The following is a 22,965-nucleotide window of genomic DNA, read 5'->3' as shown; positions in this document are numbered from 1 at the left end:
AGGAGCCTCAAAAGCAAAGTGATTAAGTCTGGAATTGGCCTAAACTAGTGCCATTCCAACATGGCCTTTCCGGCTGCAGTAAAGGCAGGGCCACATGTTCGGAATGTATGGAACGACAATGAAAGCAAGAACTTCTATAAAAGAGGCAACTCTCATTTCCCAGGTGCACAACTAATCAGATGTGTAGAGATACATATCGAACAAGGACAATAGACCTAAAACATGGAGGATGTGAGATCATTTTTAAAATGCAGCGGTGCATTAAGGTAAAGGTTTTATCTTCTTAGAAGCATGGAGATAAGTTCTGAGGTGTCAGAGGTGAGGTCAATGATTTTGGCGAGGGTGGCAAGATGAAATAAGGGTTTTAAAGCAGCTGCGATACATGTGTCTGACGCTGACACATGTGGCATTTGACTTTCACTGTGAAGTTCAAAAGAATTTTATAACGACGCAGCTGCTTAGGGATGTGTACATGAGAGAGTGTGCATGTGCTCAAAGGAGGCAGATAATGGATTTCCATTGTTTAAAAAAAGACAAAAAAATGCTGGTTATATAAAATTGCATCAAATGTACTCAATTAATTTATCATGTTTAAAATAAAGTGTTATAGATGTGTTCAGGTAATGAAGGAAAAAAGGCCCTTTGCTAACCTTCAGACTTATTGGTCACTTAGTCCAGAATGTCCTCACATTTGGATGAACAGCATGATTTTGAAAGTATGGGATAATAATTATTATTGTGACCTTTTTCGTTTGAAAAAATATTATTTTTAAGCTAACATTGACTTATTACTGATATGAAGAAGAAATTATAACTATCCAAACACACAGAACTTTTATAGAATTGTATAGAATTAATTAAATTAATTAAAGGTTTAATCATCAGTAATGACGACTTATGGCTTATAATCCTTTAGATTCACCCACTGACCCAATTTAAAATTACATGGTCATTAGTTGGGGTCAAGACTGTGATTATCATTTTGAGAGGCAAAACAAATGTTTATGTAACAAATTAAATTAACAAACACTACTAAAATATGACACAGAAAAAACTTATTGTTGCGCTTAAATTTGTACGTATAATCAAAAATTGAAATAACGGTTTATAATTAGAAGAAAGTTTAAATGAATTATAAATTCATTTTGTTTTAAAGTATTACAGTGGACTACTTCTTAGAAAATCACACCCAGATTTGAAAAAAAAAAGGATCACTGGAAGTCTAATAAAATTCAATCCAAATGGTGTGATTCACTGGTTTCAGTCGTAGTGTGAAATAAGGAACTTGCATAAGCAACTCTGCACATGCACAAATCTCTGTAATCCATTACAAACCACATTAGAGCTCTTGGAGGGCAGTCATTTAGACGATAATACCCTTAATAGTTCATGAAAATACCATGTGAAATTGGAAGGGGCATGTTAGTTCTTGTAGTGTGAGCCATTTGTGTCTAATACCCTGCTGGTTGTCTGGAGCAGCACCTGCCTAACAGGTCATGCTCTTCAGGGCCAGGGGTCACCTGCCAGGAGGCCTAGGCTAGGGTCAAAGGTTACATCCCAGACAGGCATGTGTGATTGAGAACACAGCTGGGTTAATCGTGGCAGGTGTCTGTCCCTTTTAATGCCTCATCCCAGACTGTTCATAACGGAATACAGCATACTGCTTACTGAACACTTTACAAAATTCACTTTACAAATTATATTTGTTTTAAACAGCAATGTTTCACTTTTTTTCACCAATTTTATATTTAAAATGACTTAAATCTTAACATTTGTGGTCAAACTAGAATTGTAGTAGATTTACAATTGTCCAAAAATTTAACTCGTCCTAGGTTTTTCTGCCAGATCGGAACCAAACCAGTGTGGAAATACTTTTTGTGCATATCTAAATCTAGCAAAACAACTCACTGCTGAAATGGCAAGCTCAAACATACAAAGTGGGTAAATTATTGGCTATGACTAGGGACAGGAATGAGATATTGACACCAAATTTGGTACACATATACATGGGCCCATCTTGGGTCACATGAAAAAAATGACCACTAATTGTCACATTTATTTGGTGTATCAGTGGTTGTAATTACTATATTATACTATACTATATAATTATTATAAACAGGATACCTATATCAATTGTTCATATCTCATATCTAACTCATATTTAACTCTAATTCTGAACAACTTCGCCTGAAGAACACCTGGTGTCAAATATATGAAGGGGCGTGGCCAGTTTTACTGGCTATAATTTATGTTCACAAGGAGATATTAACATGAAACGTGGTACACTTATGTATGGGCACAGCATGGCCGTCAGAACCATTACATGTGGGTGGAACAAGACCCACCCACTTTATAAGACAAATGATATTAGACCTACTACACTGTAAAAAATAAAAAGTTGACTTAACTTAAATTTTCAAGGCAACTTGCTGCACAACTTTTTTGAGTTTACTCAACTCTTGGATGATGTAGTTCACCTAACTCAATTTACTGAGTAATGTCAACTTACACCAAAAAGTTGAACCAACTTAAACTGATTAGGTAATAAGCAAATTTATATGTTTACTCAACTAGTGACTAATTTGGGTAAAGAGTAATTTAGTATATCCAAGTTTAACTAATCTACATGTTTTGGACTGTACACAGAAAGGTCTCATAAACAAAGTCTTTGTCTGACTTAAACCAGAGACCTTTTTGCTGTGAGGCAACAATGATGCGCGCTAACTCATTGTGCTGCCCTCTACACTTAACACACTTCTCAATCATGCTAACAATGAACAAACATAATTCTTTAAAACTTACTCTAAATACAACATATAACTAACATTAACAACATAACAACATAAATAAATCCAGCAAACATTAAAACAGTCATCTTTTTTAGTAAATATTAACCAAAGAAGTGAACATGTCGCAATGCATGCTGGGAACCATTCCGACCATTGTTTTTTTTATTGCTTGTTCAGATTACTCAGTTTGGCAAGTTGGGTGAACGATTTGGACAAAAACTTATACATCTAAGTCCAGTCAACAAAATAATATTTGTTAGCTGAATGATTATGCTCTTTTCATTCAGTGAACACAAAATAATCAATTGACGCCCTTCAACAAAGAAATCCTTGTTCAAGTTACTTAATGTTCTTTGTTGAATGAACATTTTAAAGTTGGATTTTTTACAGTGTAATTTTTTCTCTTAATTAAGCGCATGTGTCTGCTCACTTTTCAGAGTGCCGTCAGTCAAATATATTCCACTAGAGGAATGCCCTAATAAATGATACTTGCTGCTTCCTCAAATCCATTCCTTAAATATAGGGTACAGGCTACTAACCTTTATTAATCTTGTCAAAATAAAAATATTTAAACATTTTGCTTTCAGCAGAGTGAAGAAAAAATGCCACAGAAAAAAATTAAATATGTTTGTCACTTAAAGTAAGTAAGAAAATCCGTTGGCTTATGCTAAATGAAATCACCGAACTCTTTAACCATCATCTTTTTAACAAAAGAATGTCCCGACAATGACCGTCTTAGAGATATGCTTTCTCTCTTTTAAGGTGCACTCGTGGCAACACTGGGATACAAAGACATCTTGCCGAGTTCTCAGGGCAGAATTTTTTAAGACCATGTTTTAATGTCAACATTGATGTTACAGAGAAAAGTACATTAAATAGGTAATTTCATATCACTCAAAATTCGAAACAATATGATGTAAACGAAAACTATAAGCCTATTTTATACTACTGACAAATAAAGTAGGCTATTTTTTACCAAACTACTTTAAAGGGGTCATAGCATGAAAATCAGACTTTTCCATGTTTTGGTGCTATAATTGCGTCCCCAGTGCTTCTATCAACATAGAAAACATAAAAAGAAAATAGAAAAGAACCCAGTAATTTAGTTTTGGTAAGACATTTTTTGCAAGCATGTAAAAATTAGGTCGTTCAGATTTTGCTTGGTTTGTGATGTAAGGCCAATTACAATAATACCGCCGCTTAATCACCAAAGATAATATTAAGGAGATGTGTGAAATTGCAAAAACAATGTCAGACAATGTAATATGCTCTGGTCCCCTCCCCGCCTACCGGGGAGATGAAACACATAGTAGATTAGTGTCTCTCAATGGCTGGATGTCAAAGTGGTGCCCTCAGCATAATGTAGGGTTTATAGACAATTGGAAGCATTTCTGGGGTAGACCATTTCTCCTAACCCGAGATGGCCTTCATCCGACATCAGAAGGAAGTGCTATACTCACCAGAAATCTGATTAATATTCTTAATTCTGATATAGTATGACTATCCAGGGCCCAGGTCAGGAAACAGACGGATCAGCTTAACTGTCCGTCTGTTAGCTGGCATGATATGTCTAGATCACATATATCCCAGCACTTCGAGTCGATCTTACCAGAATATCAACACATTTCAACTGTATCTGTTCCCCGAACAAGCAAATACAGAGCACCGCTTGCCACATCACGTACAAATTTGACCAACATAAAATTAGAAAACAATACATTACAAGATGAACCTCGAATGTTAAAATTCGGCCTTCTTAACATTAGATCGCTTACCAATAAAGAACCTATTGTTAATGAAATAATTAATGACCAAAACTTAGATGCACTCTGTTTAACAGAAACCTGGCTTAAAGCAGACGACTACATTAGTTTAAACGAATCCACCCCACAAGACTATTATTATAAACACGAACCTAGGTTAAAGGGGAGAGGGGGTGGTGTAGCTACAATATACAACAAAATTTTTAAAGTAAACCAAAAATCTGAACTAAAATTTAAATCATTTGAACTAATGTTGTTAAATATGGAAATAACTGATCGTAACCACAAACAGCTCTCTTTTGCCTTAGCTACAATCTATAGACCTCCGGGCCATCATGCAGATTTCCTTAAAGAAATAGCAGATTTTCTGTCTGAGCTTGTAGTCACTGTAGATAAAGCTCTTATCGTTGGTGATTTTAATATTCATGTGGATAACCATAAAGATGCATTAGGACGTGCGTTTATGGATGTTCTAAATTCTCTCAATATTAGACAAAACGTGACAGGGCCAACGCATACTCGTAAGCACACATTAGACTTAATTCTGTCACTCGGGCTTAATATTAATGACATCAAAATATCACCTCAGAGTGATGCAGTTTCTGACCATTACCTTGTGTCATACACTGTACTTCTAGATAGGATCACTCAATCCACAACATGCTACAGATTAGCCAGAACAATAATTTCCACCACTAAAGATAGCTTTATTAGCACTCTTCCAGACCTGTCCAAAATTAAACATGCAGATAACTGTGATGATCTAGATATTGTAATAGAAAACCTAAACAATGTCTGTTCTAACACATTGGATGCCGTTGCTCCCATTCGAAAAAAGAGAATCAAAGAAAAACCGCCAGCTCCATGGTATGATCATCACACCGCAGCACTTAAAAAGGCAACTAGGAAAATGGAAAGAAATTATAGAAGCACAAAATTAGAAGTATGGCGTGCAGCATGGAAAGATAGTGTTAAACACTACAGACAGGCTATTAAAACCGCCAGATCTACCTATCTTAGCAAGCTTATAAATGAGAATCATAATAACCCTCGTTTCCTCTTTAGCACCGTTGCAAAACTGACTAGAAACAAAGAACAAACAGAAACCAATAGTAAACTCCAACACAATAGTAACGACTTCATGAACTTCTTTTCTAACAAAATTACGGCTATAAGGGAAAACATCGTAGCTACACAGGCAGCCACCACTCTACCCGTTAGTTCACTTAACACTAGACTACCACACGAACATCTTGATTCATTTAAACCTACTACAATAGAAGAGCTCTCTAAATTAGTAACGTCATCCAAATCATCGTCCTGTATATTAGACCCCGTTCCCACAAAACTACTTAAAGAGGTATTTCCTGTAGTGTCAACCCCGGTTCTAAATATCCTTAACTCATCGCTAGAAATAGGATACGTTCCAACATCTTTCAAACTAGCAGTTATTAAACCGCTGATTAAAAAACCACAGCTTGATTAGGGAGAGCTTAATAACTTTAGACCAATCTCAAAATTTCCTTTTCTTTCGAAAATATTAGAAAAGGTAGTGGCAAGCCAGTTACGCACATTTTTGACAAATAATAGTACATATGAAAAGTTCCAATCAGGATTCAGGCCCCACCATAGCACAGAGACAGCGTTGCTTAGAGTTACAAATGACCTCCTATTAACATCCGATCGTGGTGAAATCTCAATTCTTATATTATTAGACCTTAGTGCAGCCTTTGACACAATAGACCATACAATCTTACTCAATAGACTAGAAAACTATGTTGGTATCAGTGGTCAGGCGCTATCATGGTTTAGGTCGTATCTAACCAATCGCTATCACTTTGTTTATGTAAACGAGGAAGAGTCATATCACTCCCTGGTTAAATACGGTGTACCGCAGGGATCGGTTTTAGGTCCTATCCTGTTCTCGTTATACATGTTACCTCTAGGAGACATTATCAGGAAACATAACATAAGTTTTCACTGCTATGCGGATGATACCCAGCTTTACATCTCCTCACATCCCAGCGAAACACACACGTTTTCTAAGCTAACAGACTGCCTTAGCGATGTTAGTGACTGGATGGCACATAACTTTCTTAAGCTGAACTCCAATAAGACAGAGATACTTATTATTGAACCGAATCGCTACAAACATAATATGTCAGATTACACGTTGCACATAGATGGCTGCACTGTGGTGCCATCTTCCACGGTAAGGAACTTAGGTGTGATGTTCGACAGCAACTTATCCTTCGATAGTCATATCGCCAACGTCTGCCGTACAGCTTTCTTCCACCTTAGAAATATCTCGAAAATACGCCATATACTGTCTACATCTGACGCAGAGAAGCTTATCCATGCTTTTATGACCTCTAGAATAGACTATTGTAACTCGCTACTCGGGGGATGCCATGCAAATCAAGTAAACAAGCTTCAGCTAGTTCAAAACGCTTCCGCAAGGGTACTTACTCGATCTAAAAAGTACGACCACATAAGCCCAATTCTGGCATCTTTACACTGGCTACCAGTTAAATATCGCATACAATTTAAAATATCACTACTCACCTACAAAGCTTTAAATGGCCTAGCACCCTCATATCTTAGAGAATTACTATCAGAATACAATCCATCACGCACACTACGGTCACAAAATTCTGGTCTCTTGATTATCCCTAGACTATCAAAAGTGTCTAAAAGTGGAAGGTCATTTTCCTACTTAGCCCCTAAGCTCTGGAATGACAGTCGATAATTTTAAATCTAGACTTAAAACTTTTCTCTTCAACAAAGCATTCGCATAATTTGTCTAGTAAAAGTACTTAACTCGAAATAGTTATTTGTACCGAACAAAGCACTCGCGGTCATAAAACAGACCAACCAAATAAATAAATAAAAACCTTATCTTAACGTATAGTCGGATTGCGATTTTGGAACTTTCGTGTTCTTGTGAATAGTATGCCATACAAACCCGTTTGCCACTGAACCTGCATTAACGACGACAGTGGGGCATCCGGCCTTAGTCAAACGGGTTGGCACGTACGGTTGGGTTGGGCTTTTGGCGCTTTCTTTATATTGCGAATACTATGCCATACAGACCCGTTTGCCACTGAACCTGCATTAACGACGACAGTGGGGCTTCCAGCCTTAGTCAAACGGGTTGGCACGTATGGTCGGGTTGCGATTTTGGCGCTTTTTTGTGTCTTGTGAATAGTATGCCATACAGACCCGTTTGCCACTGAACCTGCATTAACGACGACAGTGGGGCCTCCAGCCTTAGTCAAACGGGTTGGCACGTATGGTCAGGTTGCGATGTTGGCGTTTTCTCGTGATCTTGTAAATAGCATGCAATATAGACCCGTTTGCCACTGAACCTGCATTAACGACGACAGTGGGGTTACAGGCCTTAGTCAAACGGGTCGACAGGTTTCATTTTCTCTTTATATTAAAAATCAGAAGGTGACCCTTAGTTACCATATATACCGTCGCAGTGGGCCCCCAATTTGCAAAATCCTCAACTGTGGATAATATAATTATGCCGCAATAGTTAGTCTGTCTGAAACTAAGCTGATTAAACCACATCACTGTGTGACACTTGCATTACATGTGAACGGCCCCTACGCTAATATGATTTTGTTTTTCTCTCCCTGTCCTGTCCTCGACCCTGAGGACAATGGGACAAACAGACCCAGTTCCGGTAGATGTGAAAGTCGACTCACCTCTGATCTACTGGTCGTCCATCACTGTGATGCCCAGCTGATGCCTGACCAACGACCACCGGCAGAACCCGCTTAATCTCCGCTTAATCTCCGCTTAATCCCCGCTTAATCTCCTTATCCGTTTATATGTGTTTATATACATATATATCTCCCAAGGGTTTTTCCCTCCTAGGACTTTTTATTTTTTATTTCCTCGGCTAAACAACCCGGGGTTTTTGTTTTTTTTTCTCCTAGGGGTTTTTTTACCCCGGGGAGGTAGCCTGCTTGGGCTTAATTTAGCTTCTTCTCCTAGACGTTACATTAGTAATACGCTCGTTCATAATGTCGAGTCATAGCCTCAGCAAATTTGACAGCTTATGCTATTGTGTATTATGTTGTGCTATCTGTCATTTTTCTGTGCTTTTACTGCTTCTATTAATGTAAAGCTGCTTTGAAACAATTGAGTATTGTGAAAAGCGCTATATAAATAAAATTGAATTGAATCGAATTAATTTGCACTACCCAACTACTGCCATTTGCATTTTAAAGGACACACCCAAAAATTCCAACTTTTTGCTCTGACCTACAATATAGGAATTTTAACATGTTATACAATTAATTATCTGTGGTACTTTGAGATAAAACTTCACATAAGCACTCTAGGGACACCAAAGACTTATTTTATATCTTAAAAAAATCATAATATGCCCCATTTAAACATCCTTTCAAAAAAAGAATGACACTGAGTACCAAACAGCTTATTAGATGTGTCTGTAGCGTACAGGTGGTCAGTGCGGTAATGCTGCTCTGTTAAAAGATGTCAGGTGTGGGCTATCGTCAGACCACCCGCTCCCAACCAAAGAAATTCAATAAAAGCTATTTTTTAGTTAAAAGTCAACAGAATATGAAAATTGCGGTAATTTTTTTTTAGGTTGGTTTAGATGAGGTATACTTTCTAAATACTAAGTACTAGATATTCTAAATTGAAGACAAAAGTGTTTATAAATGTCTGGAGTTGTGTTTATATTGATTATTGTACACAAGAAACCCAACCGAGTATTGTAAATTATGCTGTTGAAAATTACTGTAGTTCTGTGGCAATACTTGAAAAAAGACGAGTCATTCTTGGTGAACGTGGGCCCCCTGTTGGGGAACAATTGTAAAACATGAAAGTACTGCAACGTGATCTGACAGGCAGTTAAATATTTTATTTAAACACAGTGAAATATAAGTGCACACATTTTGCAGTAATGGACTTAGAGCAGTGAGTCACATGCCTCTGTAAAGTGGGCTGTGGATGCACTGAGTGGCGTCCCTGGGGGCATGCAAAGGGCACTTTAACTTTATAGTGTGTTTACCCACTTTTAATGTTGCACTGTTTGTGCCTACTTATGATGCGGTCTGTGCACAGGAATGCCTCCTTTCCTTTGTTCATTATCCAGCTGTGTTTTCATTCTCTTGTATTGACTGCTTATTAAGTACCCTGGGAATTCTTTATCTCAAATTTGGCTTAATAACATCTATGCACATGAGCTGGGTAGTAAATCCTGTTCTAATGAGTAAGTGTAAGCGGCTCAAATTTTCACCTCATTTTTTTTCTGTGATTTTTTTAAAGTTGAGGCTTACACTTCACAAACAGTCACCCATCTGACATTGTTTAGACTAAGGAGGTGTCAAAAACTTGGAGGTAGCTAACCTTAGCATTCCCATTCATTTTAATGGCAGTTAATAGTGATGCTAGGACAGTGGGTCAGAGGATCTCCATAATGAAAAGACCTCTTGGTATGCAGTGGTTAATTCCTACCAGGTCACTGATATGTGTAGGTAGTGAAGACCAGTGGTTTTCAACTCCAGTCGTTGGGCCCCCTATTCCAGAACATTTCAGATTTCTCCATATATAAAACACCAGATTCAGTTCATCAGCTTATTAGTGTGTTAATTAAGGAAACATTTCAAACGTCCTGGCAGAAGCCTGATGAGTGGAATCAAGTGTTTCATATAAGGAGACATCTAAAACATTCTGGGGGTGCCCGAGGACAGGAGTTGAGAACCAAATCAAACAGAAGAGTTCCTCTAGCGCAGGGGTAGGCAACCTTGGTCCTGGAGTGCCGATGTCTTGCAGAGTTTAGCTCCAGCTCAAATCAAGCACACCTAAACAACTAATCAAGGTCTAAAGTGTCACCTGAAATCTACAGGTAACCATACGGTTTTATTAGGGTTTGAAACTAAAATCTGTACGACATCAGCACTCCAGGGCCGATGTTGCCTACCCCTGCAGCTTGTTGGAAAACATAATTCAGTACATGACACGGTGTGCGCCATTGCTTACTGTAAGTCAGAAGATAAAATGCCTGATTAAAACTAAACATGTAGTCCATTTTATTCAGCAATAAAATGACAAGATTTGCACACAACTTTGCAGTTGCTTATGCTGGGTACATACCAAAAGATTTTGGGCCGATTTCCCCCCTTCCAACAATCCTAGCTATGTCCCAAGTATCACAATGGTTCTACAGATTATTTTATCAGATTGTCCCTTCATGTGAGGTGTGTTAAGAGCAGTGTTGGGTGTAACTAGTTACTAAGTAATTAGTTACTGTAATCTAATTACTTTTCCCTTGAAAAAGTAAAGTAAGGGATTACTCTTATTTTTCTTGTAATCTAATTACAGTTACTTCTGATGTAACTAAATACTTTGTATACTACAATATGATAGTGGATTTAACATGGTTTTAGTTTACAATTCTCACTATTAACTGGTTGATTATTAGCATTAATATTAACGAGATGTTGGCTGTTTATTAATTCTTAATAGCACATATTAATGACATATAATGCAAAACCTTATTCTACATCCTTAACCCTCCCCATTTCTACCAATACTTAAAATTAAGAACTTCTTTAGTATTAATAAGCAGTAGTTGTAGAGAATTGGACCATAAAGTGGGACAAGAATAGTCGATGTACATTTATATATTATTTATTTGAGCCATTTCAAGCCTATTCTTGTATCATATACTGAATAGGATTTAGAAAGTAATTAGTAATAAGTAATTAAATACTTTTTGGAGAGAGTAATTTGTAAAGTAATCTAATTACATGATTCCAGATGTAATTAGTAACTAGTAATTAATTACTCTTTTTGAGTAACTTACCCAACACTGGTTAAGAGTGTCCAAACCTGCTCGGAAGAACGTCTTAGCCGCGCCGATCGTGAATCGTAAATATTCAACATGTTGATCAGAAACCCTGATGTGTGTGGGGAATCCCAAGGACAAACGCGAGCACGCTATTGAGATCACGTGAAACGAAACTATATCCAATCAGAAAGCGAGATGAGGGAAGACGGAACAGTCATGGCGCAGCACAAATGCTGCTTCTCAATCCGTAGGTCGCATTTCCAGGCTGCATATACATCATCAAGACTGTGTCTTATTGCAAAATATTAACAGTTATAAAATTGACTAATATTCCTAGTTTATCGTATATTGTTGTAATATACTTATGACTTGTGAATGTAATGCTCAGTTAACTTGAATAAACCAGGTTTCATGACGTATCGGCCAAAGTGAAGTTGATGTGGACAGCAGAGATGGAGGATCAGCTTGTTGATTTGTGGCAACAGCACGAATGTTTATACATGTAAAAATTATTCCAAGCACTATCATTGAAATGTCTTCCTGCATATCGTCTGCCATGCTTCACATTTTAAAAATCTTATAAGATGTAAAACATCTTTTGGTGTGTACCCAGCATTACATTGAATACATAAACTGAACCACACAGAGTTGTCAACTGTCATTTTGGTTGTCAATTTAACCCTAAAGGTTGTGAATTGTTACATGTTCATGTGAAATTCATGAGACCAAGACCTCTGACAGTCATGTGCAGGCACACAATAATATATATAGCATGCATACACGCTTAGCTACCCTTTGGAGGAAATAATATGGACCTACCTTGCCTATACACACTATCAACTTGCTTGCATTCACAAATAGACACTTTCATTGGACGCACATGTGGTGATGCGATTACGCGTCTGAGCAGAATTTAACTTACGGTCTCTGTTTGTTTAATGGTCGGATTAGTTGCTAAACTGTAATCTGGAACAAATACCTCGTCGAAAATAACAAATGTTTTGCTGGAACTTGAAAATAAGCAGAACATATGTTATTGATAAAAATGGACAGTTGTTTATTACGTTGATTTTTAACGCTTTTTATTATTTATATAGTGCAATTGGCAGACACTTTTATGCAAAGCAACTTACAGTTCATTACAAGATATAAATTTTTATCTGTACGTGTGTTCCTGGGGTTCAAAGTCATCGACCTCAACCAACTGAGCTACTGGAACAAAACTTTAATTTCACTCAGCAAACAAAACAAATATAAAATAATACAATTATATTGTAAAAGTTTAATTGTCTGATATACTGATCAAGCTGTAAATTACAGTCTGTGTTTTGAGGGAAAATATCCTTTTTACTTCTGCTAGTAAAGGCCCTGTCTTTGCTGAGCTCTGAAGCCTCATCACTGCCATTCTATCAGACCCAGCTCAAATTCACCAGGCCGGTGTGACTTCATCAGAGCTCTCAGGGGTCCCCGAGACTTTGTGTGAGTCGTGGTAGGTTCATTGGTGTGAGGGACGGCTCAGTGTGGGTGGAAAGAGGAGGATAAGAAATGCCATGGGAACGGATGGGGTGGGGGGCCAGAGGGTAGATGGGGTAGATGAACGCCATTCCACGAAGAACCTGTCTTCAATGGTGCTAGTGAACGGTGAGGTGCAATTTCATGGATGAAGTCAAGACATACACAAGAGGTGCCAGGTAACAGTGAGGACATTTTTGAAACCGTGTCAGCCATTTCTGAGCAGAGCTGCTGGCAGCATACCTGCTTCTGACTGTTACACACCACACGGGTAAGGGATGTATCATTTTGTTATTGAAAATAATTTCATTTAGAACTTTGTGGCAAATATTTAATTAAAATTTATAGAACACTCAACTCAATCCAAATGTCGACAGTGCATTTTAATCATTGATGATTCCCTGAGTGTGACAGTACCATATATACAAGTAATAGTTATTGAAAGTTTGACTTATAATGCTCTTTATTAATTGTAACATGATGGATCTAAACAACTCTGGAGGAGTTATTTTATAAAGTTTCTGTTATGTTTCAGCATTCTAACCAATCACTTTGAAAGCCCAATGGGTGAAAATCATCTCAAGCCAATGGCTATAAAGGAGGTAAGTGTATAGCTGTAGGTCTCTTTTCATGCAAAATTCACACTTCAATATAAACAGTTCAAATGTAACGGTATATTAATATAGTGTATAAAGTCTCTATACAATGTATGTTAGAAACAAAGAGTTAAGTCAGTGTAGATGATGTTTAATTTAAATATTCCTGAAGAAAAGTTATGATATGAGGATAAGGTGTCTATCATTCAGCTGACAATAAAATTATAATAAAAATAAAATGATCCTTCCAGACAAATTTACTTAACTTAAAAACATTATTTGTGAAAATTTGATGTGATGCCTTTTGTCACCCACAATGCACCTTTTGCCAAATCACAATGTTTTTGTGCTGTAAAGCTGATTTACTGACAACTATATTTGCATCCAGAATCAGCTGACTGTCACGTTGTTGATATCCATCATGGCAGCGGTGCTCGGCTCTCTCCAGATAGGATACCACACAGGCAACATCAATGCCCCTGCTCGGGTAAGTTGACTTTGGGGGCCAGCTGCTGGTTAGCATGGTTTCCCGGTTTACATACAAACTTCTCAGAGTGCTCATAAAACACTGTATAAACTTTACCAAGTCACAGAATATTTCTGTTCAGCCAGTATTGAATTTGGAACGATCCATATTTGCACACAGGTAGCTATGATGTCTGGTTTGTGTTGATTTATCACCTGTGTGTGAATATAGTGCAGTTCCCTCTGGTCCACCTTTCATTATGAAAACATTGGGACTGTTCACAAAATATTAGTCATGTCTTTCGACCAAGTGAAATGCACTTTTTAGAGTAAAGTATTAAAATGACAGGTTCCTCAGATGTCTTGTCCTTAGAAATCCACTTCTCAGTGAATGTTACTTGTCACATTAGGTGCATTATGTATGCTTTTCTTTGGCTTTTTTAAACAGTGTAGTCTTTAGTGTATAAAATAACAGTTTTGGTAAACATAAAAATGTCTGTATTTGGGTACTGCATATAGTTTATAAATACTTTTTGTATTTCTTCATTAAGGTAATTGAGGAATTTTTCAATACGACATGGAGAACCAGACACAATCAGTCAATACCAGACCACAGTCTCACTTTCCTGTGGTCCCTCTCTGTTAGCATTAAGGACTTTGGAGCATTGATTGGTTCACTGGGGGTCAAAGGTCTTGCTGATACTTTTGGGAGGTGAGAAAATCTTATGTTGTTAAGTGCCCGTCCCTTATCAGAAACAATGCCTGGAGAAAGGTCAGTATTTTCAGAGGCTACTGCTGTTAAACTTCAAAAAACATATTTTCTCACTTGACCTCAAAGTGTTGTATCAGGGCTGAAACCACCATAGAAATTTGGAGAAACTATAATGTATTCAGACTAGGGTTCAGTATCCTCAGACTCTTTAAGAATCTTTCAAAATGTGCTGCTGCAAGAAGGTTGAGGGTTTAATGTTATTGGGATGAAAGAAAATGCAAAAATAATGTATGTAATTTATTAAATGTAATTTAATAAAAATAAATAAAATGTATTTGAAAATCTCATTAGAACACACCACATATTGTTGCTGTCCAATGAAAACTACGTATGTCCATTTTGCCGATTTTGAGATTTTTTGACGGATTGAATGTCCAGATTCATTTCCGTATACAGTATGCTTCACATATCTAAATGGGCAATGAAAAGTTGTGAAATCATGTTATCTGATTTTCACGTATATCCATTTGGTGTCAAAGCTGTCAATCATGCCGCATATCTCCCGCCCTGTGGAAGCATCTCGCTGGTCTCGTGAAGTTTCATCGAAGCTCAGCACTGGATAGCTGAATAAACATAGCCTGGTGAGACAATGACTTTCCTTCATCGAGGTAAACGTTTTTTCCCTGACACCAGACGTACGTCTAGGAGTGACAAAATTACGGTAGGACTGTGCAAACAAATTATCTGTCTAGCATTACCATGTCAGTGTATTGATTAATTGTCTCTTCATAGTTTGCAAGAGACATTTAATACATTTATAATTAATATTAAATAAACTAAGCATATTTAATAAACTAAGACGTAGGCTATTTAATAAACTGAGCGTATTCATCTGTCAATATGAAACGCTACCTGGACATTCTAATTAATGATTGGAAGAACGTGTATCGACCACTGTTACTGTAAAATATGCACGTATGTCTGTTTAAACTCAATTCTGGTCAAATGTGGATTATATCATTACACTGGCAAGAATATGGTTACAGGTAAAGATGCCGTACCAAATATGACAACGCTACATTCAACTGCTTTACAGTGTTTTTTTCACTTCCTGAAAAGTAACCGTTTTGGACATACGTGAGTTTCCTCGGGCAGCGACGATATATTATAACAAGGGTTTTTGATCCCAAAATAAAATTAAATATTTATCTTTGAAGCTTATTGCTCAGTGGTTGGGTATTTTGTAACTCCATAACAGGGTTAAACATATAGTAAGAAACATGCATTTACTCATAAAGTCACATAGACCGTGACAGCACAATCTTTAACTATGGTTACGGATGAACAGCAGATTTTTTATTGTTTCTTTTATGACAGAGTTTAATCTAGCAAATGAGACTAACCTCAATAGTTATCCTGTTAATTATGGGGACACAAATGGGAACTACCCACTCACATTGGTATGCAATTTCTATTGTAAAGTAAATCCAACAATCTAATTTATTGCGTCCCCTAGGCGAAATGCCATTCTCATAGCAAATGCCTTATCTGTGGTGGGTGCCTCTTTGATGATTATGAGCAAAGCCACAGCATCATTTGAAGTTCTTATTGTGGGTCGGCTGATCTTTGGTTTGTTCTGCGGCCTGGTGATGAGCCTGAACCCACTCTACATCCAGGGTGTCTCCCCAACAAACCTACGTGGGGCTTTTGCCACTTTGAACCAGGTCTTCTTTGCATCAGGCATTTTGCTAGGCATGGTGAGACCACCCCAGCTTGTAATTATCTCAAATCTGGATCTCATCAATGCAAGGCAGATGTTAAAAGTGTTTGTTTTGTGTACATGACAGGTGGTGGGCTTGGAAACAGTGTTGGGCACAGAGAAAAACTGGGTCTTAATGTTGTCCCTGTCCCTCATACCTGCAACAATCCAGTATATGAGTCTTCCTTTCTGCCCTGAAAGTCCTCGCTACCTCTTCATCAACAAGGGCAAAGAAAAGGAAGCACTGGCTGGTGAGTTACAGTAAAGTGGCTCTGTTGAGACAAAATGGCGATTTAGTACTCACTTAGAAAGTCAGACATCAATCTCTCATGAACTTTGTATGAACATTGTTTTGCTGTAAGCTCTGAGAAGACTTCGAGGAAATCCAGAGATGGTGATGAAAGAAATGGAAGAGATGAGAGAAGAAGCTGCTCACAGTGAAACTGGGGTGACTGTTGGAGAATTTCTCAAGAGGCGACGCTACAGGCAGCCAATAATACTTGTGCTTATCATAAACCTCGGCAGCCAGTTATCTGGGTTTAATGCGGTTGGTGTTCTAAAGCATTTTTTTAATAAACAATTCATTTTTAATCTTGTTTTAAAACATTAATCTTAATTGTTTTGACAAGGACAAACTTGTCCCACATATTTTGCAGCTGGTTGCCAGTAACTTACTGTAGAAGATAAAGTCAAAAAATGTTTCATGTTCATTTAACTTTTAACAAAATGTTGCCAGTAAATAACATAAATGTAAAATCTACAGTAAGTTACTGGCAGCTAGTTGCCAGTAATACCCATTAATACTGTAATTTCTACAGACATTTTTTTACAGCGTAGGGCTGTCAAAATTGACGCGTTAATAACGTGTTAACACAAGTTCATTTTAACGCCACTAATTTTTTTAACGGAGATTAACGCAATGTGCAATTTCTGTTTGACCCTTGGTCCAGCCCAAAGTTGAATGAACAGAGATGCAGACAAATGTGAACCTGTCTAAATGAGTCAAAGGTTTTAATAGAAATAAGAACATTAAGCAAATCGTCTAGCAAATCCAGTCCTCTAAATGCTCGTTGGACATCTGAAATGATCTTTATTAATACGTCTGAGAGGTGTAACGTTACCATCCTCCTAATGCTTAATCTATCACAAAGACAGTTTTAAAAAAATATCTATTTTGATAAGAATTCACGCAGGTAGGATCTATAATCTTTTATGTCTTAAGTAAATGTTTGGTTAACTGCTGGGTAAAAATATCTGATGTGTAACATTATATTAGATTACTTAGATTTTAAGCAGTCTTTCTCAATGTCAATCAAACAAAAGAAAAAAAGTTTAACATATAATGATGATGTTTTTGCTTTGTGTGTGCTAAATCTATTAGTTTTACCAGTGATTTTAAGGTATGGATGTGGTAATTTTTGGGGTAATTTAACTTTGCTGACTCTTTCAACTTTAAACAGGTGTAGTTCTGTCATATTTTGTTATATTGCACTAAATCATGCATTGTTCTATCTTTTAATAGAGAATTTCAAAATATAAACTATTTTTTGAAAATTTGCTAATTCATAACTTGCCAGCACAGGTCACAAATGATGCAGCAGTTTTGATTTAAACCTTCATAACTTAAAAAATACAGCTAAGTAGCACCATAAAACAAAATAATAACATGATAACATAATAATAAACATGTTTTGACAAAAATGTTAAAAATGGATTTATCTCGTTTTGCAACAAAACTCTTCATTTATATATTTTTAGAAGAATTTTTTGTCTGGAAGGCATTTTGTGAAAATCACAAAAAATGCTGGCGGGCAACTTAAAAAAGCTGGCTGGGAATGAGTTAAATACCAAATGCATGGGAAGATGTTTAAAGGACAAGTTTGGTATTTTACACTTAAAGCCCTGTTTTCAGATTGTTTATGATGAAATAGAACGGTTTTGACTGAAATTTGGACATATGCGGCTGCCCCGAGAATTTTTGGGTGTTTGTGTTTTACCTCCCACCTTAACAATGGGTTTAATGGTGCACTGGAACAATCCTTCCTAAAATGCATTACACTTTTGTTTACAAAGACGTGAAACTCACCGAGTGGTCAGGGGTGTTCACTGGTATGCTCACACAAAAATCGCTGCAAAATACGCATTCCAACAGGTTTTATCGTAGTAATCCATTGACATGTATTACTCCGCGCCGGGAACTTTGTTTCTGTTCTTGCAATTGGCAATGGTGGATTAGCGCCACCACACGGGCTGGAGTGTCTATTATTCAAGCTCTAAGTGGAAGAATGTACGGGTGTGAGGTGTTTAGAAAAAAAGGTCCACAAGTTAACAACGAATGCTAAAACAGCTGTTGGAAAGCATCTTTTGCAGCGATTTTTGTGTGAGCATATCAGTGAACAACCCTTACCACTCGGTGAGTTTCACGTCTTTGTAAACGAAAGTTTAATGCATTTTAGGAAGGATTGTTCCAGTGCACCATTAAACCCATTGTAGAGGTGTGAGTCAAAACACAAACACCCGAAAATTCTCAGGGCAGCCGCATAAATTTCAGTCAAAACCGTTCCATTTCACCATAAACAATCTGAAAACAGGGCTTTAAGTGTAAAATACCAAACTTGTCCTTTAAGGTTGGGATTGCTGTTTTGGTATTTTATGAAAATGTTAACATGCTGAGTGATTGAATAGTGATCAAATTGAGTAAAAATAAATCGGAAGAGCTAATGTATAAGCATGCCTACTCAATTTATCCAAAATTATTTCTTTACATTTAATTTTACAGTCTTGCGACCTATTTTCATTCAAATGTGTGACTATTTGTATTAAGTAAAAATCTCAGCTTATTTTGTAATTTCTTTTTTCCTTTTTTTTCTTTTCCAGATCATAAATTATTCAACTAAAATGTTTATCCAGTCCAATTTTGAAGAGGCCAAATATCTGACAATAGGAGTGGGGGCAGTTAACGTGGGATTTACTGTAGTAGCAGTAAGTATTCATTTTACTACAGCTTCACGTTCCGTCTTTTCTGTTATTGGTTATTACTTACAATTAATTCAAAAGATCGCAACTTTTTCTTACTTTCTTTCAATCTTCTAATTACAATAATAGGGACCCTTTAAAGTTTTTTTTTAGTAGTTACATCGGTCCAAAGTAGATGCAGGGACTAATTTGCATATTTATATCTATGGTTCAAGCTGTGCATTATACAGAATTTTTGATCTTCAAACCATGTATTTATATCTATTTTTTCACTTAAAGTTTTTCCTGGTGGAGAGAGCAGGACGAAGAAAGTTGTTGCTTGCTGGATTTCTGTCATTAGTGCTATGCAATCTGCTAATGACCATCACATATTCCATAATGGTGAGGTTGAGGTCACTATCCAACATCCTTTTATCAAACTCTAGAAAATACGTAAAAAAATCGGTAGCACTTTATTTTACAGTACGTGTACTTACCTTGTACATATATGGTAAATAAGTTGTACTTACCGACAAATGTGGTACTTACTTTTAGGTATCTACAAGGCTATTAACTGGTATCATTACTGTACTTACCAGTTGTACATACTTGGTAGTTATTATGTAACTCTAGATAAGTACTGGGTAATAACAGATACTTACTTATAGTGTAGGTATACTGTAACTTACAAATATTTAATATTTACAGGCAAGTAAGGGTAAATTACAGGTATTTATAGTGTACATATATGATAACTAATACCAAACACTACTGTACTTACAAATTGTATATACACAATAAGTGTGTACTAGTGAGTGTACCCAGTAGTCAATGGTTGGGTTTGCCTCACAGTGACATGTATATGATGCTATATCTTAGGTTGTAGGTCCTATGTAATTACTGTGTAAAAAGCTACACTTTATTTTACAGTCCTGTTTCCATGCAGTTACCATAGACGTACTAGTGAATGTACCCAGTAATGCATACGGTTATTTAATGCTTGGTTTAAAGGACAAAGATACTGAGTACCAAAATGGCACATCAGTAATGTTTGTTCTTAGTTATCATATACGTATGGTATAAGTATAAATTACACTTGCCTGCAGGTACCACACACTTATTGTGTATATACAATTTGTAAGTACACTAGTGTTTCTTGTTAGTTACAGTATACATACACTATATATGCCGGTCATTAATTTATGGCCTACAGGTACCACACACTTATCATGTATATACAATGTGTAAGTACAGTAGTGTTTGATATTAGTTATCATATATGTACACTATAAATACCTGGCATTTACCCTAACTTGCCTGTAAATACTAAATACTTATATTGTAAATTTATTTGTAAGTACAGTAATGTTTCTCGTTAGTTACAGTATACCTACACTATAAGTATGTATCTGTTATTACCCAGTACTTATCTAGAGTTACATAATAACTACCAAGTATGTGCCACTGTTAAGTACAGTAATGATACAAATTAATTATCATGTAGATACCTAAAAGTAAGTACCACACATTTGTCGGTAAGTACAACTTATTTACCATATATGTACAAGGTAAGTACACGTACTGTAAAATAAAGTGCTACCAAAAATTCTTATCTACTCATCTTTTTCTCAGACCATATTTCCAGACATCCGCAATGTTCAGGTGTTGGTGGTTTTCTTCCTGATCTCAGCATATGAGGTGGGCCCTGGGCCAATTTCTTGGTTCATTGCTGCTGAGCTTTTTGACCAGTCAGCTCGACCCATTGCAATGGCCTTTACCAGCATGCTGAACTGGGGAGGGAAGTTTCTACTAGCGTTGCTTTTTCCACCTCTGCTGGTATGTGTGTGTCTTGATTTAAGAACGTAATGATTAACATTAGATCTAATTTAGAGCCTTAATCTAAACAATATATATTTAAATAATGATAAATAGATCAGGTTTAAAGATATGTGTGCTGAACATGCTTGATTGCAATGCTTTACATTTAAAATTGCAAAATTATGTCTTATTTACATTTGCAGAAAATCTGTGGGGCCTATGTCTACCTCCTCTTCATGTGTATGGCACTGCTTGCCTTCACTTTCACCATGTTTCGTCTTCCCGAAACCAAGGGACGCACTTTTGATGACATTGCAGCTGAGTTTCGTGGGGCAGAGGGCATTCCCTTACATAATAAGATGACCTTCAACACGTTCAACTGATCACACAAGTTCAGACATCACCTCTAAGCCTCAATTCTAAAAAGAGTGATACTCAATACACAATTTTTAAAGGATTTCAGGGAAATGTAAGGATTTCAGGGATGTGGTTGAGATCGTTCAAACTGCACACTACCTATGACCTATATGCCAAAACAGAAAACACTTGTAGAGCGTGATCTGTAAATATGACTCCCTGGAGCTTGGCTCACCTCTCTGTGAAGACCTTCAAATCGTTGTAAGTTTTTATCACACCATGAATTCTAACAACTCTCAGGTATGTGTACTCTTGTCAGACATGTATGAAGGAAGCTGCAAGCAATAGTTAACAAACCATTTTGCACAACATCTTGGCTGAGGAAATATTGAAAAATGTATTAAAAATAAATGAGGCATATGTTTGAACCTGATTGACCTAATTATTTGTAATTTGAGTTATATTTAGTTTAGTTAAGCTGTGGGTATTTCATTCTACGTGACACTGATAGCTGTAGCTGTTTTCATTGTACTGTAAACATAATTACTGTTTCCTGTGTTTAGAATTTGCTTCACACAGATCCGTAATTTCTTTAACATGAACAGATGAATATGATTGTACATTTTAAGTAATAGATTACAAGCATTTATTACAATCATTTCATTTTTTGTGCATGGTTCCAACTTGTAAACATTCAAGCAAATAAATCAAGAACAGTTATCAAAAAATGAAAAGGGGATTTTTTAACAGTCTTAACATAGTTATGGTCAATGTTAGGGACATGATGTTATAGACATTTATGAACTTTGGAGTTGTTTGTTGCATGTTGTCTATAACAAGCTGAAGTAGTTATGAAGTTACAAGAACAGAGGGAATTTCTCATTAGTTGATCCCAATAAAATACAAAAATGAGAACAAACACAGTTTTCACTGTGAAAGAACGAAATGCACTCGAAAAAAGCCACAGCATTTTTATAGCTCAATTAAGTAAATCTGCATACAAGCTGCATTTCATAACAGACCAATAATAAGAACTATTTAAAATACAATTTTTGGGAAGAGATGCTTGATTTAGTAATATAACACTTCATAGATCTAATTACTCTACGGACCACACAATCACTTCAGTGATATTTCGACACTTAATAAACTTTTTATGACCAATGTTTTACTCAGATGTCAGACCTCCAGAAATCACCAGACATGAAATTATCCACCAGTAAAATATATTAAAAATGAAAAACTATCAAAGGGTGTTAAAAATTCAATAATATATCTAAAATCATCTATTTTTAGTTGTTTATAGCAAGTCATTTCACACTGACAAAAATGATTCTGGCCCCAATTACAGTTGAAAGAAAAGTATGTGAACCCTTTGGGCTTACTTGGATTTCTCCATAAATTGGT

At 36.5% G+C, this 22,965-nt stretch overlaps 2 protein-coding genes across 2 annotated transcripts in view; both read left to right on the top strand.

The window, feature by feature from the left end:
- Window positions 1–22,965, top strand: part of LOC129442872 (SPARC-related modular calcium-binding protein 1-like) — a 118,720-nt gene that overhangs the window by 90,851 nt on the left and 4,904 nt on the right. The gene's annotated exons all lie outside the window — the stretch shown is intronic.
- slc2a1c (solute carrier family 2 member 1c) lies at window positions 12,730–22,906 on the top strand. Its single transcript, XM_055173311.2, has 10 exons — window positions 12,730–13,498; window positions 13,881–13,979; window positions 14,509–14,669; window positions 16,186–16,426; window positions 16,517–16,679; window positions 16,791–16,975; window positions 19,306–19,410; window positions 19,684–19,785; window positions 21,016–21,219; window positions 21,405–22,906. The coding sequence occupies exons 1-10, from the start codon at window positions 13,460–13,462 to the stop codon at window positions 21,582–21,584; spliced, it is 1,479 nt and encodes a 492-aa protein (XP_055029286.2). The 5' UTR covers window positions 12,730–13,459; the 3' UTR covers window positions 21,585–22,906.

This window comes from Misgurnus anguillicaudatus, unplaced genomic scaffold (genome assembly GCF_027580225.2).
Source record: "Misgurnus anguillicaudatus unplaced genomic scaffold, ASM2758022v2 HiC_scaffold_28, whole genome shotgun sequence".
NCBI classification, from domain to species: domain Eukaryota; kingdom Metazoa; phylum Chordata; class Actinopteri; order Cypriniformes; family Cobitidae; genus Misgurnus; species Misgurnus anguillicaudatus.
This window is presented reverse-complemented; position numbering and strand designations above follow the sequence as displayed.